The sequence below is a fragment of the Balaenoptera acutorostrata genome, chromosome 14 (assembly GCF_949987535.1).
Source record: "Balaenoptera acutorostrata chromosome 14, mBalAcu1.1, whole genome shotgun sequence".
Classification (NCBI taxonomy): domain Eukaryota; kingdom Metazoa; phylum Chordata; class Mammalia; order Artiodactyla; family Balaenopteridae; genus Balaenoptera; species Balaenoptera acutorostrata.
This window is the reverse complement of record NC_080077.1, coordinates 76,096,186-76,123,397: the sequence shown is the minus strand read 5'-3', so window position 1 is coordinate 76,123,397 and position 27,212 is coordinate 76,096,186. Positions and strand designations below refer to the sequence as shown.

Sequence of the window (27,212 nt, the reverse complement as noted above, 5' to 3'; positions counted from 1 at the left end):
CGCGATGAAGAGCGGTCCCCGCACCGCGATGAAGAGTGGCCCCCACTTGCCGCAACTAGAGAAAGCCCTCGCACGAACTGAAGACCCAGCACAGCCATAAATAAATAAATAAATAAATAAATAAATAAATAAAATTTAAAAAAAAAAAAAAATTAACATCCATGACTTTAAAATGAAACAAAATGAAAGTCTGGTATAAATGTCATACAATTCACTCTGAATATAATTAAAGGACTCTGAATAAAATTAAAGCCAAATAATATTGACACTTCAAAAGGGACCCTAAAACTATTGCGATTACAACAGGTCAAGGAAGTTACTGAAATGGTATTTCCACTGCCAGGATAGATTTTTCTACTATTGCCAAAAGTTCACAGTATGCCTTCAACCTTCTTTTAAACCTCACCTGTCTTCCAGGCCAACCTAAGTGTAATATTAATTTCCCCCAAACTTCTACCTTACATAAAAAAATTTTTATGATAAAAATTTGTTTTATATCAATCCTTGAGGCCTATAAGACTCTTAATAAAGGGTAAATTTTCTATTGTCTCACAAATTTCTAGATGTTCTAATATATTTTGTGGATGTACAGAGGTTAGAAAAAAATTACTCTACATCTGGTAAGTCTGACATTCTCCTTCCCTGTAGATTAACAACTATGGAATTAAATGTTAAGAGATGTCTGAAACATGGCCTCCCCCAGAGTTGACCAGCCTAGGAATTCAGCAGCTTAGTGTCAATTATGCTAGACTAGGAGAAGAACTCCATTCCAGATTGCATTGCTCCAGTTCACACCATGGCGGAAAGACACTAAACAGATTTTGGTATTAGGCTTACTTTCAAAATCATTTTCCTTTGACAATTTGTAGCTGGTGTTAACTGACATTTCACAAAATATATTTCAAGTAATTTAGCTATGAATATATATTTCAATATGCCTATACAGTATTGCTATACTTTACATCAACATTACTTTTATTACAGAAAGATTAGAAATACAACATCATAAAGGGCTCAAAACTGCAATTATAATCTTTAAAACTAGAAATATTAGGCAAATTTGAGAAAACTAACACTACATATATTATGTCATTAACTGTATTTTCTTATAAACAAGCCAGAAGAGTGTTTTAAAGTTAGAGTAAAAATAATGAAAAACTAAACTGTCTACAGACTAAAATTTGAAGAAAAGAGTGCATTAATAAACAAAGACAAACCTCAGTCTTATCTGCATGAAATCCTGTTGTGAAATCAGGAGACTGTAAATCCCTAGGACTACCCACTCCTGCATAGCTTCCTTCAGAGTCTGATGTCAACAGTTCTGGAAGAGATTCCACAGAATTGGTCTTACCAGACTTTAGCAATCCTAAAAAATAAAAATTTTTTCATGTTTAAACACATATACAGTAAACATATATGTATTACATTTAATGAACCAAATAGAGCTAAAAGCATCCATTTATCCAGATTTAGTAACATTTAAATTACAGTCACTGTACTAAAGTCTTAATAATTCAAGCTAACTGAAGAAAGAAATCAGTTGAAGCGAAAAACTGAAATGGAGAATTTTAAAACAACAGTTTTATTCATTTTAATTACACACCAATTAAGTAATAAACCTGAGGAAGATGGTTATTTGGTATCTAATTTAAAAAGTGACTCAGAACATTTTTTTCCCCATAAAGACAAGACAGCAAGACAAAATTAATAAACTCTAGACCCCTCCCCTTTCCCTTTCTCATCTGTCTCTGCACCTATGCAAAGGGGGATTAGTCCCAGTCTGTGTGGAAGAAGCATTATAACCTTTCTGCCACTCATCTAAGCCAGCAGGCTGGCCAGGTAGCAGAGGCTTTGAGGAAGTCAACTGTGGCCTGTTTGAGGGGTTTTCCTTCTGCAAAATATCTGTGAATTGAGAGCTATTTTCAATTAGCTTATCACCTAAAGCATAAGTTGTTATGAAATGTATATACCATTTGTTCTCTTAGGCAAGCTAAATACCTGTCTCCCTGCTACATCTGGTATCCTGGCTCATTAGCAAATCAGTCATTTCAAGTATAAACAGAGTAAAAAAAAAAAAAAAACTTTTGCTTAGGTTCATGTGTTTATTTCCATATATTTAAAATGTAGTACAATCTAAATGAAGTAGCAAAATAAATACATTATAAAACATATCTCATAAATTCAGTTAAGTGTTGTTCTCTTTAAAAGTAAGTCACCCTGGGCTTCCCTGGTGGCACAGTGGTTAAGCATCCGCCTGCCAATGCAGGGGACACGAGTTCAATCCCTGGTCTGGGAAGATCCCACGTGCCGCGGAGCAACTAAGCCTGTGTGCCACAACTACTGAGCCTGCGCTCTAGAGCCCACGAGCCACAACTACTGAAGCCCAGGCGCCTAGAGCCCGTGCTCCACAACATGAGAAACCACTGCAATGAGAGCCAGGGCACTTCAACAAAGAGTAGCCCCCACTCACTGCAACTAGAGAAAGCCTGCACGCAGCAACAAAGACCCAACGCAGCCAAAAATAAATAAACTAAATAAATAAATTAAAAAAAAAAAAAAAAAGTAAATCACCCTGACAAGGTATGTGCCTTTTTTGTTGTTATTGCTAAAATACAATTCGGAAATAACATTCAAACTTTTCTCCCCCACAATGTTTTAAATATTTTTAAGAGTAGCAAACTTTTATATGAGAGTATATTTAATACTGGGATGCTCCCAAAAGTCAATTAGAAACAAATCTAATAAATAAAGACGATTAAAGTGGCCAACAATTATTTTTGATTAAAAAACATTTTCACAGAATGACTTCTAACTTTAAGGATCAACACAAACAAACGTTAAGCCTTCATACAACTGTCCTTGATGAAATTAGCTTCATACTCAGATTTTCTCCCAGAATAGGTTACTCTGGCCCCCAGTTAAATTTAACCTTTCAATCATTTTTTGCTTTGGCCACAGAAGGAGTAGTATAGCAGGAAGAATACCAAACAGGAATCAAGAAAATAAATTCTACCTCTGGCTGCTACGACCTGAAATCACTTAAAAGTTTTCTGAGCTTGTTTCCTCAAGTTTAAAGGAAGAGGTGTAAATTAATTCATTACTACTCTTCCAGCTCTGAAATGCTAAGACTCTTAACACATATGCTATCAATAACATCCTTTAAAACAAACCAAATATCTGCTTTTTCCATAAATCTTTTAGGTATTTGGAAAATCACTAGCTCCACGACTGTCTGTCCATTTATTCATCCTGCCATCAATCCACCTATGCCTCCTTCTAAGGACTACGGGTAATTCATGTAACACAGAGGATGCAAAATCACAGAATTTAAACTTTAAAAAGGTCCTAAAATAGGAATCAGGATATGCAGCAAATGAGAAAGACCTATAGACCTATCTTCAGTACTTCATCAATCAATTTAGGTATATTAGCTTTCTTTTTTAATATCTCGTGTGTTATCTAAAACGACTATTCTTCACATTATTTATTTATCAAACATGTCAAATACCTCATTTTTACTTTTCAAAGTTGCCTGTATACGGCTGATTGACTGTGAAAACACTGCTGATAGAAACTGCACCAGTTTGTCTTACGGCTATAGACACACCAACTATTTCTGAAAGCCATGCTGTGCTGCCATTCTTTTTTGGTTACACTTCAAATTTTTATCTAAAGAAACTGTTAAAATTTAGGTCGTTCAATCTGGATCTAATCAGATGAACCCAGAATGTGGGATAGTCTACAATACCACTGGCCTCAACTTCTGAAAACAAAACAAAACAAAACAGAAGGGTGTGACGGTGCTGTTCTACTTAAGAGACTAAAAAGACATTAATAAGCAAAGGCAATGTCAACCCTGATACAACATTAGATTTTTTTTTTCTTAATGTTAAAACAGAAAAGGCTATAAAAACATGTTTGGTCAATTAGGGAAATCTGGGCATAGACTACAGCACTAGATAATATTAATTAATGTTAATTGTCTTTCAATGTGATAATGGTATTGTGATTGTACAGAATAAGGGTTTTATCTCCCTTATGCTTAGGAGATTCATATTAACCTTGGGGGGAAAATGTCATGTCTACAGCTTAGTTCCAAGTGGATCAGGTTAAAAAAAAAAGTGTGTCTGTAGAATGTTTGGAGGATGAGGGAACAGAGCATGCAAGACAAAGCCTGCAAGAAAAAGCAAGTGTGGTAAGAGGTTAACAATAGATCTGGATAATGGGTATACAGGTGTTCATGGTATTTTTCTTTCCACCTTTTTAGTAACTTAAAAGATTTTCAAAATTAAAAACTGGGAAAAAAAATTTCAGAAAAACTATATAACCTTACTTTCAAACAGGCTCACATAATGCCTAGATATAAAACGTGTTGTATTTTACTACTGGATTATAACCTCCTTAACACGCATGAATGGAATCCCACGTGGCATCTCACTTGAAGCACTGATATCTATGAACTGAATGCACGTGTTAATAGTATCTCTGTCATGTCTTGCCCACCTCTAACCCTCTATGCCACTAGACAGAGTGGTCTTTTCTAAAAACATAAACCTTATCCAGTCACACCCTGCCTTAAAAAATCCATCAATAGCTACCTGTAGCCTTCAGATTAAAGTCCAAATTCCTCAGTTTGGCATATAACACCCTCCAAAATCTGACCCTCTCCAACCTATCTCCTATCTGCACCTACCTGATATGGCTGAGCTATGCACAACAAACGTGCAGTCTTTCTACTGCCTCTAGGCTTGAAACATACTGCCCCATTCTCTTAGCATGTCAATCTGCCTCCTTTACTTGGCTAAGTTCTCTTCACTCTTCAAGATCCAGCTCAGGGATCACTTGCCTCTAACAGATGTCCCCTGATCTTCTCAGACTAGTTTGGGTGCCCCTTCTGTGCTCACAGAGCAAATGTCAATCAGAGTACTTATCACAATACATTATCATTTTCTGTGGCCTCCCTAAGACAAGGACTATTTTCTATTTCTGTAGCCCCAGCAGATGGCATATAACAGTATTTAATACATGTTAAATGAATTAGATAAGGAACAGAGACATGAAAGATTAGATCAGAAAATATACCCTAAACTATTTTCCACTAACCTGTAGATGGTGGACTCTGAATAATATCTGAAAGGTTATAACCTCCAGAACTATCTGACCGCTTACGTGGCTTCTTTTTTGCTTTCGTTTTTGTCTTCTTGAACACACTTTCCCTAGGAAAAAAGCAAACATAAAAGTCATTTTAAAAAAATTAAGTTACAGATGAAACAGGAGAAGAACTATGCATTTTGAGCAACGGAATACAGCATTTTGGTCAAACAGAAAACACAGAAGAATATATATGTTCTAGTCCCATTTATCTAAGTGGCCCAGGGCAAGTTACTCAATTCCACCAAACTTCAGTGTGATACTATCACTTGTTCTAACCCTAGCATTTCTGTGAAAGTTAGAAACAAGATGGTACATAAGAAAATACTTTGAAAAGTAAAATACTGTACATGTTCACACACAAGCTATTATAATCTATGATCTGGAACTAGAAATATTTGGTGATAAGTTTTAAAGTATTTCAGGGGCTGCTTAATTCCTTGAATTATTATTAATCAGGAAAGAGAAAATAACTATCTATGAGGACTACAACAGTCTTATTTCACCTAAAAATTATAGATCTCATTACATAATTCATCCACAGTAACACAGGTCAGCTGTGAATACTATTATTTTGTGAAGGATAATGTATTTATGTCAATGTTAATCATTTTATTATAATTTTTAATGTAATAACATGTCATACATCCAAGTCAGATATTTATAAACCTCAAGTATTCCAGTGGCTACCACCAAACTCTAGAAAAGAGGTTAAAAAAAATTTCTGGAACCAAGAGCAGCTTTTCAGTGAGCTACAATTATACTCATACGTATATATACACTCACACATATATGTAGTAAATGACTTGAATATCCGAAGATTTTATTTTAACAGGTCATTTACCAAGCAGAAGGAAAGTAATTCTATAACCAGCTGATAAATCAGCCTAAAATGCAGATTGGAAATTCTAAGCAGGACTTATTAAATGGTCAACAGGGAGACTGTGTAGAACCTGGGATATTTTATTGAAGGACTCCCAAATGCCAGTCACTGTGGGTCATATCTCTTGAACGAGTAGGGTTCTCTATAGAGAGGGATCTGGAAGAATGGCTGATGAACTCCCCTTGGTTCACCCTCTCCAGAAGGCAAATCGCTCATCTTCTGCCAAGATGGAGGAGGGGCAATCACTTGGTTCAGGAATACATCAATGCTCTTTGAAAAATTCTCCAAAAAAAAAAATGCTCTTTTCCAAATCCAGCCACTTACACTGGTCTTCATAAACCTAGTACCTATAATTCTTAAGCCTTTCCAGAATTCTGTTTTAGTTTTTTCTGTTCTAAGTCATTACTGCTCGGCAACCACTTTCCAACTTCCAAAACTGTTAACATCTCCTGACTGCCATTTACTCCTTTCCTGTTCTCTCTGCTCTAGTGCAGTATGCCTTTTTTATTTCTTTACTATAATCTCAGCAGGGTTTGGAAAGGTAGTTAAGATAACTGCACTTATTCAACCCAACATATTTAACCAGAAGGCTACATTCCTTTTGTGTTTATACTTAACTTTGTTATATCTGCAAGTATTAACTATGCATTTACTTTGTATTATATCAAGGCTAAAAATGAACATAAATTCCTATTTTTTATGTTAGGTTTCTCAATTTTTCTTTCCACATTAATATAAAAGTGTCAATAGTGTCCAAGATTGGGGATGGGGGAAGGAGAAAAGGAAGGAAAAAAAAAACCAGAGCTTACGAATAATTTTGTTCCATATTTATTTCTTCTTTCAAAAAGATATCTCCATCTTCTACATCCAAATAGCTAATATCTGGTCCATCTTGATATGGTGTAATGACTCTTCTATCCATTGCTGGAATCTATAGAAAAAAAGACGTCACTTTTTAAATACAAAATTTGTAGAGGAAAGACATCAGCTACCTTTCTGTCTCCCCTTCAATCTACAACCAGTAAAACATGCAGAGCTCAACAAAGTTGCCTCTGCCCAACACACTAGGACACCAGAGAATTCCACACATTTGTACATCTAAAGGCGGGTAGGCTGGAACACAAGAGGAGAGAGGCAGAACAGATGAAAGAGTGGAGTCTGTGCCTGCAGTTCTGGGCCTCTAACCACGGCAGCTGAGCCCACAGCTTCAGGGAACCCAGCACCAGCATGTGAGACGGTGTACTTACAACTCTGGCATCCTGAATGGAGGGGTGCTCACAACCACAGGTAGCTTGGTAGCAGCGGAAGTGGGCCCTGGAACCCAGCTGCCATCCCCCACCATCAACAGTGGCGGAAGCCCACGAACCTCATACAATATCAGACACAGTACAGGCACCTGTGCAACCCTGGCTCCCAACACCCCCATGATCCTCCTCCCCCTACGCAAAGACTGTTACTCAAGGAATCCCACAAACTGGGGAAGAGCCCAACATTCCGATGATGACAGTAGCTCTGGCAGAAGAAAGGCAGTAAGGACCTGGGAGGCACAAGAAGCAATAATGAAGGCACAGAAGCACACCTCTTTCAGAGCCGGTGGAGGCTGGAAAATGCCAACTAGCAAATATAATCAGAGCCAGCTCAGGTAAGAGAAAACAAACCTGTGTTATAGTGCCACCTACTGGAAAGCAAAAGAAAGGACTCTAACTTCTAACCTGTCATTAACTTCAAATGCACCTGCAGAGGAACAATTTAATTCAAGTACCATATACAACCACAATAACACTCGACCACAAAAAGAAAATAACAGTTCTCCAGAAACCAAACTAAGTCACAGAATATTTCAATCTAACTGATAGAGAATTCAAAATAGCTGTCATGAAGGAACTCAATAAGCTATAAGAAGTCAGAAAGGCGGTTTAATGAGCTCAGGAATAAAATTAATGAACAGAAGAAATACTTTACCAAAGAGACTGAAACTCTAAAAAAGAACCAAACAAACGCTGGAGTTGAAGAACTCAATAAATGAGATGAAGAATGAATTAGAAAGAAATGGAAATACAGCAGATCATATGGAAGAGAGAATTAGCAAGCTCAAAGATAGAAATCTTGAAATGATACAAGTAGAAGAAGAGAAACAGAATACTAAAAAAGTGAGGAAATTTCACAAGACCTATCCAACTCATTTAGAAAGGAAAATATTAGGGTAATGAGTAACCCAGAAGGACAAGAGCGGGAGAAGGCAAAAGAGAGTTTATTTAAAGAAATAATATCTGAGAATATCCCAAAGCTGGAAAAGGAACTGGATACACAAGTCCATGAAATTAAAAGAACACCTAAATGCAAAACGACCTTCTCCAAGACATGTAAAAAATATTAAAATTGTCAAAAGTCAATGACAAAGATTTTTAAAGGCAGCCAAGAAAAAGGATGGTAGCTGGGAATTCCCTGGTGGTCCAGTGGTTAGGACTCAGTGTTTTTACTGCCAGGGCCCAGGTTTGATTCCTGGTCGGGGAACTAAGATCCTGCAAGCCACTTGGCGTGGCCAAAAAGGGGGGGAAAAAAAAAAAAAGGCTGGTGGCCTACAAAGGAACCTCCACTAGGCTAGCAGCAGATGTCTCAGCAGAAACCCAACAGGCCAGGAGGGAGTGAAATGACAATCTCAGAATACTAAAAGATAAAAACCGTCAGCCAAGAATACTCTGTCCAGCAAAGACATCGTTCAAATATGAAGGAGAGATAAAGACTTTCTCAAACAGAAGCTGAGGGGAGTTCATCAACACAAGACCTGCCTAACAAGACATGTTGAAAGCAGCACTTCTAACAGAAACAAAAAAGACAAAGGGACACAAAACTTTGAGCAAGATGATAAAACAGAACCAGAAAATTGCAACTCTATGAGCGCATAAAGGTTAAACAGAGAAAAAAAGACAGCAGAAAAATAACTATAAGCTACTTCTGTTTGGTAGCAAACTCACAACATCGAAAGGGATAATGTGAGAAAACAAAAACATAAAAGGGGATGAAAAAAACTCATACAGGTAAATGAAGATAACATACTATCAGCAGAAAAAAGACTATTTTATCTGTGAGACGTTTTATACAAAGCTCAGGGCAACCACAAAACTTTATGTTACAGAGCAGAGACATGAAACATAAAAAAAGAAAAAACTAAGAAAAATACCACAGAAAACCTCCAAACCAAAATAACAGACAGAAACACAAGGAAAAAGAAACAACAGAGATATCAAGCAACCAAAAAACAAAACACAAAATTTCAGGACTACATCCTCATCTATCACTAATCGCCCTGAATGTACATGGACTGAATTCATCAATCAAAAGACACAGAGTGGCTGGATGCATTAAAACACAAGACTCAACCAAATGCTGCCTCCAGGAGACGCACCTCAGCTCTGATGACAAACACAGGCTAAATGTGAAGAGACAGAAGATGATACTCCAAGCAAATGGCTGCCAAAACAAAGCAAGTGTAGCCATCCTTATACCAGACAAAATAGACTTCAAGCCAAAAAGGTAACAAGAGCAAAAAATGGTCAGCATATAAAGAGGACAACTCATCAAGAATACATAAAAGTGACTAATGTATATGTACCTAACATAAGAGCACCAAAATATATACAACGATTACTAACATACCCACAGCAAGGGAACTGACAACAACAAAATAATTGTAGGGGACATTTAACACCCCACTTACATCAACAGATAGATCATCCAGACAGAAAGTCAACAAGGAAACAGTGGCCTTAACTGGAATGTTAGATCAGATATAGTTAACAGATTTAAACAGAACAATGCAGCAAAACACACATTCTTCTCAAATGCTCATGGAACTTTCTCAAGGATAGGCCATAAATTGGGACACAAAAGAAGTCTCAATATAGATTTAAGAAGACTGAAATTCTATCAAACATCTTTTCCAATCACAGTGGTATGAGAAACTAGAAATCAAGAACAAGAACACTGGAAAAATGACAGATAGTAAAGATGAACAATATGCTACAGAACAACAATTGGGTCACTGAAGAAATCAAAGGAGAAACAAAAAAATTACCTGAAGACAAATGGAAATGAAAATACAATATACCAAAATCTATGGGAAACAGCAAAAGCAGTATTAAGAGTTTGTAGCGATAAAGGCTTACCTCAAGAAACAAGAAAAACTTACACCTAAAGGTACTAGAAAAAGAAGAACAAACAAAGCCCTAAGTCAGTAGAAAGAAGGAAATATAAAGATCAGAGAAGACAGAAGAAAAGATGAATGAAACTAAGAGTTGGTTTTTTGAAAAGACAAACGAAACTAAGAGTCAGTTCTTTGAAAAGATAAACAAAACTGACAAACCATTAGCTAGATTCACTAAGAAAACAAAGAGAGAAGCGTGATAAATAAAATAAAAAATGAAAGAATAAAAATAGATACTATAGAAATATAAAGGATTATAAGAGAATACAAAAATTGGACAACCTAGAAGAAATGGACAAATTCTTAGAAACATACAACCTTCCAGGGCTGAATCATGAATAGAAAATCTGAATAGCCCAATTACTAGTACAGAGACAGTGTACTAGTACTTTTTGAAACAGTACTTTTTGAAACAGTAATCAAAAAGCTCCCAAAAAACACAGGTCCAGGACCAGATTGCTTCACAGGTGAATTCTACCAATATTCAAAGAAGATTTAATATCTATCCTAAAACTATTCCAAAAAACTGAAAAGGAGGGAATGCTCCCTAACTCATTTTACAAGGCCAATATCACCGATACCAAAACCAGACAAAGACAACACAAAGAAAGAAAATCACAGGCCAATATCTCTGATGGCTGCAGTTGCAAAAATCCTCAACAACATATTAGCAAAACGAATTAAAAATTACATCAAAAGGATCATACAACATGATCAAGTGGGATTTATACCAGGGATGTAAGGATGGTTCAACATCCTCAAATCGATCAACATGATACAACACATTCACAAAATGAACAAAAATCATGTGATCATCTCAACAGATGCAGAAAAAACATTTGCCAACATTCAACACCCATTTATGATAAAAACTCTCGACAGAATGGTACAGAAGTGATGATATGTGACAAACCCACAGCTAACATACTCAACGGTGAAGTAGTAAAAGCTATCCTTCTAAGATCAGGAATAAGACAAGGATGCGCAATCTCACCACTCTTATTCAACATAGTATTGGAAGTGCTAGCCAGTGCAATTAGGCAAGAAAAAATAAATAAAAGACATCCAAATTGGAAAAGAAGAAGTAAAACTGTCACTATCTGCAGAGGGCATGATTTTTATATACATAGAAAACCCTAAAGATTCTACCAAAAATCTGACACAAATAAATGGAAAGATATGCCAGGCTCATGGATTAGAAGAATTAACATTACCAAAATGTCCATATTACCTAAAGCAATCTAATTCAATACAATCCCTATCAAAATCCCAAGAACATTGTTCACAGAAATAGAACAAAAAATTCTAAAATTTATATGGAACCACAAAAGACCCTGAATAGTCAAAGCAATGCTGAGAAAAAAGAACAAAGCTGGAGGTATCATATTTCCTGATTTCAAACTATACTACAAAGTCATTGTAGTCAAAACGGCATGGTATTGGCAGAAAACCAGATGCAAAGATCTCTAAACAGAATTGAAAGCCCAGAAATAAACACTTGCATACATGGACAATTAATTTACAACAAAGGAGCAAAGAATACACAATGGAGAAAGGACAGTCTCTTCAATAAACAATGCTGGGAAAACTGGACAGCCACATGCCAAAAAATTAAATTAGACTATTATCTCACACCATACACAAAAATTAAGTCAAAGTAGATTAAAGGCTTGAGTGTAAGACCTGAAACCATAAAACTACTGAAAGAAAACACAGGTGGTATGCTCTCTGATATCAGTCATAGCAATATCTTTTAAAATATGCCTCCTCAGTCAAGGAAAACAAAAGCAAAAATCAATGGGATTACACCAAACTAAAAAGCTTCTGCACAGCAAAGGAAACCATCAATAAAACAAAAAGACAACCTACCAAATGGGAGGAGATATTTGTAAATCATATACCCTAAAATAACTCATACAACTCAACAACAACAACAAAATTACCTGATTAAAAAACGGACAGAGGAGTTGAATACATATTTTTTCAAAGACATATAGATGGCCAACAGACAGATGAAAAGATGTTCAGCATCACTAATTATCAGGGAAATGCAAATCAAAACCACACTGAGATATCACTGTACACCTGTCAGAATGGCTAGGGTCAAAATGACAAGAAATACCATGTGTTGGCAAGGATGTGGAGAAAAGAGAACGCTCATACACTGTTGGTGAGACTGTAAATTGGTGCAGTCAGTACAGAAGACAGTATGGAGATTCCTTAAAAAATTAAGAATAGACTACCATAAGATACCCAGCTATCCCATTTCTGGGTATTCATCCAAAGAATACAAAAACACTTATTTGAAAAGATATATGCTCCCCTATGTTCACTGCTGCATTATTTGCAATAGCCAATATATGGAAACAACCTAAGTGCCCATCAAGGGATGAATGGATAAAGAAAATGTAGTATATGTGTATGTATATATAAATACACACACACACACATATACATACAAAGGAATACTACTCAGCCATGAAAAAAGATGAAATCTTGCCATTTGCAACAACATAGATGGACCATGAGGATATTATGCTAAGTGAAATAAGTCAGATGGAGAAAGACAAATACTGTATCATTTCACTCATAGATGGAACATAAAACACTAATAAACAAACAAAAACAAAATAAATGAACTAAACAAACAAAAAAAAAAACCCCAAACATGTGGATACAGAGAATAGAGTAGTAGTTACCAGAGGGAGAAGAGGAGGTGGGGAGTGAAATAGATAAAGGGGATCACCTATATGCTGACAGATGGAAGTTAAATTCTTGGTGGGGAGCAAGCTGTAGGGTATACAGAAGTAGAAATATAATAATGTACACATGAAACTTACATAGTGTTATAAATCAATGTTACCTCAATAAAAATAAATAAAATCATTAAAATCCATATTTTTACACTGTCCTGATCTTTAGTAAATAAATAACGAAAGACCCCAAAGCATTCAATAACTTTCATTTATAAAGAAATTTAAACAGGTATTAATCTTATCATTAAATATCTTCAATTTTTATTATCGTGTTTACCTGTACAGCTTGTAAAGAAATCTTATGTCCTCATTTTTAAAAGATCCTAATGAATCAGAATTCATTAGGAAATTGTTCCATTGAGAAGTCTGACCAAATATACTGCTTTAGTTGATATTGTAATTGACAAAAACATAAACCTTACCATTTTTCGGTAAAACACAGAAAGATCCTTCAAAACACCGTCACTTAAAACATCAAGAGACCTAAATAATAAGATATAAAATTCTATCTTAACACTCAAGTTTAATACCTGTTAAGACTTTCAAATATGCAGAGACATTTTATATTGTTGAATAAGGAATATTTTTTTAAAGTATTAATATGCCAGCTGCAACAAATTCTTTTTGGAAGTATGTGTAGTTATATATTTCACATAAACAGCAAACATATTAGACAAACATACTGAATAAAACTCTTATAAATAAGTGATAGAAAAATATTTTCTATCATAATAGCAAGTATTCAACTTTCATTTTCCACAAATATAATCTTTATTACAGAAGGAGTACTATATTGACAGAACAATGGCCTAACTATCAGGTACCTGAATTCTATCTAGAATTATCACTGCTCCCAATTACCTACATGACCTTGAGCAACTCAGTTTCCCTCTCTAGCCCTTAATATCTTCATGTGTAAAATGACGTTTGGGGACTTCCCTGGTGGCGCAGTGGTTAAGAATCCGCCTGCCAATGTAGGGGACACAGGTTCGATCCCTGATCTGGGAAGATCCCACATGCCGCAGAGCAACTAAGCCCGTGCGCCACAACTACTGAGCCTGCGCACTAGAGCCCATGAGCCACAACTACTGAAGCCCGCACGGTCTAGGGCCCACGTGCTGCAACTACTGAGCCCGCGAGCCACAACTACTGAAGCCCACATGCCTAGAGCCCGTGCTCTGCAACGAGAAGCCACCGCAATGAGAAGCCTGCGCACTGCAACGAGGAGTAGCCCCCGCTCGCTGCAACTAGAGAAAGCCCGCGCACAGCAACAAAGACCCAACTCAGCCCAAAATAAAAATAAAAATAAATTTAAAAATTAAAAAAATAAAACGACATTTGGACTAGTTCAATTGTATTCAAAGGAGATTTTAAGGAATTCTCAGGTTCCAAAGAGGTACTTTGAGGCATCAGTAAAAATTTAAATCAAAGTTTACATTCTAAAGTGTACTTCAAACTATTTTTAAAACTAATACAAAGCAACCATATTCAAATCTGTACCACATTCGTTTTTTAACATTTTGAAGACAAGTAACTTGTGATGCTACGTCAATTTTGATGCAGCTCTGTTTTCTTAACATCTCTGTGCGTATTTATTTACACTTCTGGCAAACACATTTGACTAGGAATGGTTACATTTACATAAATCTTTGCTTTTAATGCAAGTTATAATGTCTACTCATGTAAAATTATTCACCGCAGCACATGTGCCACCCTTAATAGTTCAGCTGACAAACTTGTCACAACATAATAATGGAACAATAGTAATGTGACACATCATCCTCCAATATCATATTTTAGATAGATTTGGCTTGTTTCACACTGTGACAAATTAAACGAGCTTAATTTGGCAATGCAAGGGGAAAAAATTGCTATGATTAGAATGACTAATGTAATGTCAGCAAAAAAAAATAAATGTATTCTGAAACCTCTGCCAGGTTCTGACAATGAAATACCAGAGGCATTTTGAAATGACATTGTCTAATATCCCATAATATTAATTTTCATTTGGAAAGCATTTTTCACAAAATAACAAAGCATTAAATAGCCAAAAGAATTTCCTCTAAACTGAACCCTAAATGGCAATTATTAGGAATCTGTTAGTGATTCACCTTTTAAAAATGGTAGAAAACTTTTATTTCAAACATGTTTTTGGAATTAGTTTCATTAAGCATCATCAAGCATCATCCTGACTTTGAAAGGTGAATTATCAAAAAACTGTTGCCATTTATAATTAATTATATGGATCAAGGTTTTCTTATTTGCCAAAAAAAAATGTTTCACGGGTTTTCTTATCCTCATATGAGGATATAAACAGAATCTACTTCGTAAGGTTTTCATGAAAATTAAGTGAATCCATATAACACTTTTAGAATGCCGCCTGGCACATACCATTAATTATCATTATTACTATTACTATGTAACTATTATTATAGTACTATTATTAATTATTACTATTATTATTATGGCAGTAAGTATTAGCTATTATTACAATTAAAACAAAATACAGCATTACACTAGACACCGACTTTAAAAATGCAACTGGGCTTCCCTGGTGGCGCAGTGGTTGAGAATCTGCCTGCCAATGCAGGGGACACGGGTTCGAGCCCTGGTCTGGGAAGATCCCACATGCCGCGGAGCAACTGGGCCCGTGAGCCACAACTACTGAGCCTGAGCGTCTGGAGCCTCTGCTCCGCAACAAGAGAGGCCGCGATAGTGACAGGCCCGCGCACCACGATGAAGAGTGGCCCCCGCTTGCCGCAACTAGAGAAAGCCCTCGCACAGAAACGAAGACCCAACACAGCCAAAAATAAACATAATAAATAAATAATAAATAAAAATTTAAAAAAAAAAAATGCAACTGACACCAAGAAATCTAATCTGAAATTCCTGTGCTGACCAAAAAGACTTACTTTTCTCATCACTGACTTTATACTGAGTAAATGTAATGAATTTGTGACCTTATGCTAAAAAATAAAGCTGTAAATTTATTTCATTAAAAAATTCCACTGCTAAAACAGTTGAAAACAATGGGATTAAATTTCCCAAGATTCCTCTAATTCTAAAATGTCGATGACTCCTAAATCATTAGCATTTATCAAATTCTTTCCATCCAGGTAAACATCAATATAACATGAAATATTAGCTTATAAAACAGGATACATATATTTAGCTGATTTTTTTCACGTAAAATTTGTCACTTTTCATAAGAAAAATTTCATTACCATGCAAGCTTCAACACACATTATCAGCTTGCCATAAACTAGACCAACTCAATTTTTTCGGGCCATCTGGTGCAGCCTAAGTTTGACCAAAGAATCAGTATGTAGTATAGGAAATATCTTAAAAGAGAATAAATAGAAAGAGAAAACAGAAATCAACCAGTAACAAATTGTATGCATGCATGTATGTGAAGTAATTAAGCGCTGGCTTAATTAGTATTACAGATAGTTTCCAAAAGCCAAGGTAAAAACTACATAGTTACAAATTAGCCTAAACAAAGAGATATGAAAACATATACAAATATACTTGTGATAATATTGTCCCACAACCTTCCAACCAGCATGTAAGCACCACTGAGGGCAAGGATACTGTCTTTATTTGTTCCCGGTAGTATCTTAGCAATGGCTGGCATATATTAAGCATCCAAATACTGATGGAATGATTGAATCCCCTTACATTTTCACTTTTTCTACAAAGCTGGGATTTATCGTTATTCACTTTTAAATTACTAATATATTTGTTATTATATATAAATAAGTGCTTTTGCAACAGTCTGTATATATCTAACCTACCTTGCTTCAAGTAAAGCTGCCATATTCAGTCCTATAAACTGTAAACAAGATAGTTTCAACTGTTCAGCATTATACATTGCTGCGAATTCCAGTAGCATAGCAGCATTCTTAAGGGTAACTACAAAGGAAAAGATATGCGAAATGAGATGAAAGGCATGTTACTACAGCAAATGAAATATACTTATTTCTCAAGTTGTCAGGTTTGAACACTTAGAAGAAGGAAAACTGAAAGTAGTGTCTTGCCAAAAATAAGTTATACTAGGGGAAATATACAACTCATTTTCCATCCCAATATGCCAAAGTAATTTTAAATGACTTGTTCAGAGGAAGTATAAACACACGTAAAATTTTAAGCAAAAGAAAATACAGAAGGTGCATTACAGTGTCATCTAAAAGCAAACATATAAGAATTGACAATCTTCTACCTAACCTTTTCAGAATATTGTTAACTTTCACTGATAAACATTCCTTTTCATTTATATAGCACAGAATAGTCATTCTCTCTTCTATAAAACTAAAAAAGTATACTTAGGAGTAGGAGAAACTGATGAAATCCTTCTACAAAATATATTTATGTTGAGTCATCTATCAGACTTTACATGGGTATATTTACATATATAAACACATACAAATACTATATATTTAGAAAATAAGTACATTTAAATCTTACACATTATTGTTCATGCCAATGCAGAATCTGGCATACTGTACAAAAGATGCTAGATTTTGTTACAATCCTTGTTAACTTTATATATGAAGTGTGTTTTGCTAGAGACTGTCCCAGAATATTCTATTTACCTAGCATGTAACTTTGGCTTCCCAAACCCCTCCATTCTTTTTCTTACTTACTCTGAGTCCCAGCCAACAGAGGAACACAACTATTTTCTACACCTGGCTTCCTCCACTTCTTTGTTCTTTCTCCCTTATAACTCAGTCAAAAGTTATATGCAGACAATATGCAGACAATAATGATCGCTGCCTCACTCTTGACTAACCTAAAGTTTCAACTAATGATGAACCCAAATTCTCCCATTTCACAGAAATAAAAATGGATCATACAAAAACTTTAGAGTTGTTCAAGGAGAAGATACTCCACAGAGCTCAAGAAAAGTGAGTAAATAAGACTCTAGAGCTAAGACAAACTATTAGAAGTACAAATTAGAAAAATTTGACAGGAAATCCCTTCACACTTCCTGAAGAGGCAAAGAAAGAGAACAAAGATAAGATTAGAAAGCCAAGAAACTTTTATATCAGGGTGAAGAAATTTAACCTTTAGCCCAGAGTAAGCAATTAAAAATATATGACAAGGGAAGACATTAATTCCTTCCTACAGAAAGATTAAAGAAGAAGTTAGAAAAGAGAAACAGGACTTAAAAGACTACTATGACACGACATAGAAGGGATGGGTAACAGTGATCTCAACTAGCAGAGTGAGAGTGAGAATAAAAAGGTAGGGGAAATGTGATCAACACAGTTAAGATTATAATCAATTTTGACAGCTGCAATTTGGGTGTAAAAACAAAATAACAAAAAATAACTCTGGGTTCCAAAGTTGAGTGTTAGGATGACAGCCATGCAATTAACAGAAATAATGAACAGAGAGAGAAAAATAAGAGTTTGAGAGAAAAGAGAAGTTTTTGATCAAATATATTAACGGGATGGTTACATAAAAATTCCAGCAAATAGCAGGGTAGCTAAGTGTAGAGTTACAAACCAGGGCAAGGGTAAAAAATTTCTGCTTTCAAACTCTCATCTTTCAGATTCCAAAATAAGTTTCATGCCATCTTTATTATTCAAGCTTTTATGGCATTTCCAAAAAATTAACGTATTTCAATTCTAAGATGTTCATGTTTTCACATATTAACATCTCTAAAATAAGGATGTGCTTACAAATGACACGAAGTAGTTTAAATGTCTTGATATTTTTAATGATACAAAAACATGCATTTTACCATAAACTTCATCAGAAAGTCAATAAAATACAGTAAATCCTGGATCAACCTGAAAACACACTAAGATTCTAATTCAAAAACTCACGTTTTTCACTTAATGCCACTTCACAAATCTCTTTCAATCGAGATATGAGAAGCTGATCAGCCACCACAAGAACACTACAAACAAAATCCACATTTTGAGATTCTAAAAAAAAAAGAAAAGAAAAAGAAGCGTCACTCTTTATTATTATTTTGTAAACATTATATGTAAGGGGAAAAAGTTCAAGTAATTAAGACACTACAAACGAGAGAATTATGATGATTATTTTCTAAATGTTGAAATGGCAAGTGTGATAAACAGTAATAACATCAAAATATTTCTGTCTTTTCAGTAGAAAGCTGTAAAATATAACACACCCAAAATGCCCTGGTTCAGACTAGGACCATAAAATGGGCAACTTGAGTAGATCTTTTTTAGTCTAAAGAACCACTAGAATGCCTGACTTGTTTAAAATCTCCCATTGTTGTTGAACAAACATTTCTCAAACTAATAGAGGGGAAAGTCAAATCTCATCATCGAAGGTAATATACAGGTGTATGTTAATTAGATACACATATGTTAAAACATATATATATATATACATACGGGGGGTAGAGGGGGCAGGGAAGGACGAAGGGAGAGGTGAATAATGCTCTTAGGCTTCCTTACTTAAAACAAAATTGGTCATCTAAAAGTACTTTTTTTTAAAACTATAGAACTTCCTTAATTTAACATAAACTTGATCCAGTGTACTATTAATGACCTTAAGCAATGCTAAAATCACTGCCAGAATAGTAATATAAATAGGAAAGAAAAAAAAAAAATGCCACCACCATAGGAAGAAAAAAAAAAAAAACTTAAAAAGAAAAAAATGAGCGACTTTCCTGGTGGTCCAGTGGGTAAGACTCTGTGCTCCCAATGCAGGGGGCCCAGGTTCAATCCCCGGTCGGGGGACTAGATCCCACATGCACGCCACAACTAAGAGTTCACACACCACAACTAAGAGTCCACACACCGCAACTGAGAAGTCTGCATGCTGCAACTAAGAAGTCCACATGCCAACAACTAAACAATCCCGCGTGCTGCAGCTAAGACCCGGCGCAGCCAAAAATAAATAAGTAAATAAAAAGCAAAAAGCCCTCAAAATGAAGATGAAATATATGCATTTAAAAAAGAAAAAATGAAAGTAAATAAACCATTTTTAAAAATGAGGGAGGGGCTTCCCTGGTGGCGCAGTGGATAAGAATCCGCCTGCCAATGCAGGGGACACGGGTTCGAGCCCTGGTCCGGGAAGATCCTACATGCCGCGGAGCAACTAAGCCCGTGCGCCACAACTACTGAGCCTGTGCTCTAGAGCCCGCAAGCCACAACTACTGAGCCCACGTGCCAAAACTACTGAAGCCTGCGCGCCTAGAGCCTGTGCTCCACAACAAGAGAAGCCACCGCAACGAGAAGCCTGTGCACCGCAACAAAGAGTAGCCCCCGCTTGCCGCAACTAGAGAAAGCCTGCGAGCAGCAACGAGTACCCAACGCAGCCAAAAATAAATGAATAAATTTTTAAAAATTAAAGAAAAAAAAAAATATGAGGGAGAGGTGAAGTCATTGTAAATGGCAGACTAAGAACTACTTCAAAAATTCTTCTCCACAAAAGCAATGAGAATATTATAAAAAAATTATCAAAAATCAACTTTTTCAGAATTCTAGAAATTAGCCAAAGGCTTGCAATAATCTAGGGAGCACTGACTCAAAAAAATTGGCGGAATCTTAAGAATAGTAAGCTTTGGGAGACTAGCTGCTCCTACTTAGATCCTCCTCTCCTCTCCTCGCCTCTCCTCCTCAGTAGTCGTGAAAACCGTCAATCCTGCAATCACAGGCAGCTACATCCACTGGAGGAGACAGAACAGTTGTGGGGCAACATTATCTAGAAACTGTCATTATTTGACCTGTCTGGCAGTTTCCTGGAAACCCAGTCAGCAGGGGTTTATTTGACCTGACTCAAAGCTTGCCCAGTGTGAACAGCCTCAGAAGAGGGCATTTATTCAAAACAATTAGCAATTACTTAACACTGAAGCTGCCCAAGACAATAAATAAGGGATAGAGCAAACAAGAAGCAGGTTAAAAAAACTTACAAAGAACATCTAGGGAAAGAGATATTGTCGTGACTGAATGTTTATGTCCCCTGAAAACTCGTATGTTGAAGGTATAATTTCCAGTGTGGTTGTATCTGGAGACAGGGCTCTAAGGAACTGATTAAGGTTAAATGCAGTCATAAGGTAGGGCCCTGATCTGACAGGATTAGTGTCTTTCTAAGAAGAGACATCACAGATCCATCATCTCCCCCAACTAATCCCCTTCGTGTGTGTGTACCCTCTCACTCTCTCTGTCTCCACTCACACTCACACACAAGCACTGAGGAAAGGTCAAGTAAGGACATAACAAGAAGGCAGCCATGTACAAGCCAGGAAGAGAATCCTCACCAGAAACTAACCTTGCTGGACCTTGACCTGAGACGTCTAGCCTCCAGAACTGTGAATGATAAATTTCGGTCTCTGTTATTCTGTTATGGCAGTCTGAGCTGACTGTGTCCATAAGGGGTTTTGAAGTTTTAACATATTCCTATGAATCTAGAAGGTCATACATATGTGGAGGGCTGTGCACATGCCCAGAAAAAACTTAAGAAGGCCCAAAACTCTTACTTCTGGCTGACCTTGAGACTGCAAAAGCAGGAAGTGAATCTAAGGCACAGTTGTAAACTGCCCGGCTAAGAACTGAAGCCAGGCCGCCACACACACAAAGGGCCCCTAGACACAGGCTGGGAGATTTACTGGTTTAGGCATTTAAGGAAAATTCTGTCTAATTAGTAGCTGACCACTAAGCTGACCAAGCAGAGACCTCAGTGGTCATATATGACAAAGAATACCAATTTTACAGAATTAGTTCCAATAAGTCACTAAACAAACAGCAAACACAACAATCCCTGGGGAAGGAGGAAAATCTGATTTCAAGAGTTGCTACATGATATTATTTAGATATGTCCAGTTCTCAACAAAAAATTATAAAAGATGAAAAGAGAGATGTAAATATATGGTCTATATACAGAAAAAAGCAGCCAAGAGAATCTGTCCCTGAGAATGCTAAGATGCTGAGCCATTACGTATTACAGACTTAAAATCAAGTATTTTGAATATGTTCAAAGAACTAAAAAAAATCATGTCTAAAAATCTAAAAGAAAGTATAAGAATAATATCTCATGAAATTAAGACTATCAATGAAGACAGAAACTATACATCAATTGAGATTATCCAATCAGAGGAACAGAAAGAAAAACAAGAATGAATAAAAATACACTGAGTATAAGAGACCTATGGAACACCATCCAGCCTAGATAGATACTTATGGGAGTCCCAGAAGGAAAAAAGAACAGACATAAAGAATATTTGAAGAAATAATGCAGAGGGGGAGAAAAGTAAGAGTGAAGAGGATTTGTATGGAATCAAAGTTAAGTTGTGAATAACAACCAAGATAGGGAGTAACCCCAATACCCATCAATAGACGAATGGATAAAGATGGGTGTGTGTGTGTGTGTGTGTGTGTGTGTGTGTGTGTGTATCTCACATACAGTGGAATATTACTCAGCCATAAAAAAAGAATGAAATTCTGCCATTTGCAACAATGGACCTAGAGGGTATTGTGCTTAATGAAATAAGTCAGAGAGAGAGAAATACTCCATGTTATTAATTATATGTGGAATCCTGGAATCTAAAAAAAATAACACAAATGTATATAACAAAACAAAAACAAACGCACAGATATAGAGAACAAAAGCAGTTGTTACCAGTGGGGAGAGGGAAGGGGGAGGGGCAAGATAGGTTTATGGGATTAAGAGTTAGAAACTACTATGTATAAAATAAATAAGCAACAAGGATATATATAGTGTACAGCACACAGAAATACAGACATTATTTTGTAACAACTTTAAATGGAGTATAATCAATAAAAATATTCAGCCACTATGCTGTACACCTGAAACTAATATTGTAATTCAACTAAACATCAATTTAAAAAAAAGAAAAAGAAAAAAAGTTGTGGTTATTTTAAAACAGACTGTTATAATTATAAAATATTATTACATGTAAGCCTCATGGTAACCACAAAGCAAAAACCTACAGTAGAAACACAAAAGGTAAAGAGAAAGGAACCAAAGCATACCACTACCAAAAAATCATTAAATTACAAAGGAAGACAGCACAAGAGGAAGAAGGGAACAAAGGAACTGCAAAACAGTCAGAAGACAACTGACAAAATTCCAGAAGTACATCCTTACTTACCAATAATTACTTTAAATGTAAATGGATTAAATTCTCCAATCAAAAGCAAAGTAGTTGAATAGATTAAAATACAAGGTACAACTATATGCTGCCTACAAGAAAATTATTTTACCTTTAAGGACACACATAGGCTGAAAGTGACAGGATGAAAACATATACTCAATGCAAATGGTAACGGGGGGTGGGCATACTTGTATCACACAAAATGGGCTTTAAGTCAAAAACAGTCACATGAGGGCTTCCCTGGTGGCGCAGTGGTTGAGAATCTGCCTGCCAATGCAGGGAACACGGGTTCGAGCCCTGGTCTGGGAAGATCCCACATGCCCCGGAGCAACTAGGCCCGTGAGCCACAACTACTGAGCCTGCGCATCTGGAGCCTGTGCTCCGCAACGAGAGGCCACGATAGTGAGAGGCCCGCGCACCGCGATGAAGAGTGGCCCCCGCTTGCCGCAACTAGAGAAAGCCCTCGCACAGAAACGAAGACCCAACACAGCCATAAACTAAAAATAAAAAATTAAAAAAAAAAATGTTTAAAAACAGTCACATGAGACAAAGATGTCAGTATATAATGATAAAGGGGTCAATACATCAATAAGATATAACAATTGTAATAGACATACAGCATTGAAGCACCTAAATATATAAAGGAAACAGTAAAAGAGCTGAAGGCAGAAACAGACATCAACATAACAATAGAGGACTTCAATACTCCATATTCAATAGGAATAGATAATCCACACAGAAAACCAATAAGGAAACAGCAGACCTGACTAACAATACCCGCCAAAAGGCCCTAACAGACATATAGAGAACATTCCATCCAACAACAGCAAAATACACATTCTTCTCAAGTGTACGCAAAACATTCTACAAAATAGACGATATGTGAGGCCACAAAACAAGTCTTAACGATTTAAGAAGACTGAAATCATACCAAGTATCTTCTTTACCAACCACAATGGTATAAAGTCAGAAAAACAGGAGGAAAACTGGAAAATTCACAAATATGTGGAAATTAAACAATACAGTCCTGAACAACCAATATGTCAAAGAAGAAATCAAAGAGAAAGCAAAATAATATCTTGAGACGAAGGAAAATGGGAAACACAACGTATCAAAACTTATAAGGGGGCTTCCCTGGTGGCGAAGTGGTTGAGAATCTGCCTGCCAATGCAGGGGACACGGGTTCGAGCCCTGGTCTGGGAAGATCCCACATGCCGCGGAGCAGCTGGGCCCGTGAGCCACAATTACTGAGCCTGCAAGTCTGGAGCCTGTGCTCCGCAACAAGCGAGGCTGCGATAGTGAGAGGCCCGCGCACCGTGATGAAGAGTGGCCCCTGCTTGCCACAACTAGAGAAAGCCCTCGCACAGAAAAAACGAAGACCCAACACAGCCATAAATAAATAAATAAATAAAAATTTAAAAGACAAAAACCAAAAAACTTATAGGAGTAAACAAAAGAAGTTCTAAGAAACACGTTTATACTGATAAATGCCTTAAAAAGAAAGATCACAAAAGAACAACCTTAAGGTTTTTACACAACAAAGAACTATAAAAAGGAAAAACAGAGCCCAAAGTTAGAAGGAAATAATATAGATAGAGCAGGAATCAATGAACCAGACACTAGTAAAACAATAGAAAGGACCAATTAAACTAAGAGTTGGTTATTTGAAAAGATAAACAAAATTAACACACCCCTGTAGACTAAGAAAAAAGAAGACTCAAATAAATAATTGTAAATGAAAGAGGAAACATTACCAGTGATATCGCAGTGATATCGCAGAAATACAAACGATCATAAGAGACTACTGTGAACTATATGCTAATGAATTGGATAATCTAGAAGAAATGGATCAGTTCCTAGAAACATACCAAAACTGAATCATGAAGAAATAGTAAATCTGAACAGACCAATAACACAGTAAGGAGACTGAATCAATAATTAGAAGTCTCCAAAATAAGTAAAGCCCAAAACTAGAAAGCTTCACAGGTGAATTCTACCAAATATTTAAAGAAACATTAACCTCAATCCTCCTTAAACTCATCTCAAAAATTGAATAGGAGGGAAAACTTCCAAACTCATTTTATGAGGCCAGCATTATCCTGATACCAAAGGCAGACAAGTTCACTACAAGAAAAGTACAGAACAATATCCCTGATTAACATACATATAAATATCCTCAATAAAATACCAGTAAACCAAATTAAACAGCATATTAAAAGGATCATACACCATGATCGAGTGGGATTTACACCTGTGATGCAAGGAGAGTTCAACACGTGCCAATCAATAAACACGATACACCACGTTAACAGAACATAGGCTAAAAATCATACGATCCTCTCAATAGCTGCAGAAAATGAGTATGACAAAATTCAACATACATTCATAATAAAAACTCTCAAGAAATTAGGTATATAAGGAATGTACCTCAACAAAATAAAGGCCATATATGACAAGCCTAAAGCTAACATCATATTCAACAGTAAAAACCTGAAAGCTTTCACCTAAGATCAGGAACAAGACAAGGATGCACACCCTCGCCACTTTTATTCAACACAGTATTGGAAATCCTAGCCACAGCAATGAGACAAGAAGTAGAAGGAATCCAAATTGAAAAAGAAGAAGTAAACTGTCATTGTTTGCAGATGACAACATAGAAAACCCTGAAGACGCCACCAAAATACTATTAAAAATAATGAAAGAATAAAGTTGCAGGGTACAAAATCAATACACAAAAACCTGTTGCATTTCTATATGCTAACAATGAGCTAACAGAAAGAGAAATTAAGGAAACAATCCCATGCACAATCGCATCACAAAGAATAAAAGACTTAGGAATAAACTGAACCAAGGAGGTGAAAGATCTGCACACCAAAAACTATGAAACACTGAGACAAGAAATTAAAGAAGGTACAAATAAATGGAAAGATATCCCATGTTCATGGACTGGAAGAATTGATATTGTTAAAATGCCCATTCTACCCAAAGCAATCTACATATTCAATGAAATCCTACATAAATTCCAACGGCATCTTTCACAGAAGTAGAAAAAGTAATCCTAAAATTCATACGGAACCATAAAAGACCGTAAATAGCCAAAGCACTACTGAAAAAGTACAACAAAGCCGGAGGCATCACATTTCCTGATTTCCAAATCCTATTACAAAGCTTCAGTAATCAACACTATAACGTACTGCCATACAAACAGACACGTAGACCAATGAGACAGAATACAGAGCCCAGAAATAAACCCTCATATATACAGCCAATTAATCTTTGACAAGGGTGTCAAGAATACAAAATGGGGAAAGGACAGTCTCTTCAATAAAGGGTATTAGAAAAACTTAATATCCACATGCAAAACAATGAAATTGGACCCACATCTTACACCATACACAAAAATCAACTCAAAGTGGATTAAAGACTTGAATCTAAAACCTGAAACTATATTATAACTCCTAGAAGAAAAAAGGGGAAAAGCTCCCAGACACTGGTCTTAGCAATGATTTTTTAGATGTGACAGCAAACCACATGTAACAAAAGCAAAAATAAACAAGTGGTATTACATGAAACCAAAAGCACAGCAAAGCAGTCAACAAAATAAAAAGGCAACTTTGGAATGGGAGAAAATATTTGCAAACCATAACTGATAAGAGATTAATATCCAGAATATATAAGGAACTCCTAAAAATACAATAGCAAAACAAACCAAAAAAATTACAGACTTAGAAAACAAACTTATGGTTACCAAAGGGGAAAGGTGTGCCGACGGATAAATTGGGAGTTTAGGATTAACATATACACACTACTATATTTAAAATAGATAACAAACAAGGACCTACATATAGCACAGGGAACTCTGCTCAATATTCTGTAATAACCTAAATGGGAAAAGAATTTGAAAAAGAATAGATACATGTATATGTATAACTGATTCACTTTGCTGTACACCTGAAACAACCTGCAACACTGTAAATCAACTATAGTCCAATACAAAAATTTTTTAAAAAGAAACATAAAAAAAATTTTTTTTAACAGGCAAAAGACCTTAATAGACGTTTGTCCAAATAAGACATACAAATGGCCAACAGGTAAAAGAGAAGGTGCTCGGGCTTCCCT

General features: G+C 36.0%; 1 protein-coding gene across 6 annotated transcripts in view; it reads right to left on the bottom strand.

The window, feature by feature from the left end:
* Positions 1–27,212, bottom strand: part of IBTK (inhibitor of Bruton tyrosine kinase) — a 96,810-nt gene that overhangs the window by 32,874 nt on the left and 36,724 nt on the right. For all 6 annotated transcript variants that reach the window (XR_449809.2, XR_009005161.1, XM_007167958.2 and 3 more), the window contains exons 17-22: positions 18,826–18,927; positions 16,789–16,906; positions 13,417–13,477; positions 6,844–6,965; positions 5,104–5,216; positions 1,218–1,366 (exon numbers count right to left, since the gene is read on the bottom strand). Coding sequence is in view for 4 of the 6 variants with exons in the window: in XM_007167958.2 (XP_007168020.1) it covers positions 1,218–1,366; positions 5,104–5,216; positions 6,844–6,965; positions 13,417–13,477; positions 16,789–16,906; positions 18,826–18,927 (665 nt within the window). In the remaining 2 variants the exon portion in view is untranslated. The remainder of the gene's footprint in view (positions 1–1,217; positions 1,367–5,103; positions 5,217–6,843; positions 6,966–13,416; positions 13,478–16,788; positions 16,907–18,825; positions 18,928–27,212) is intronic.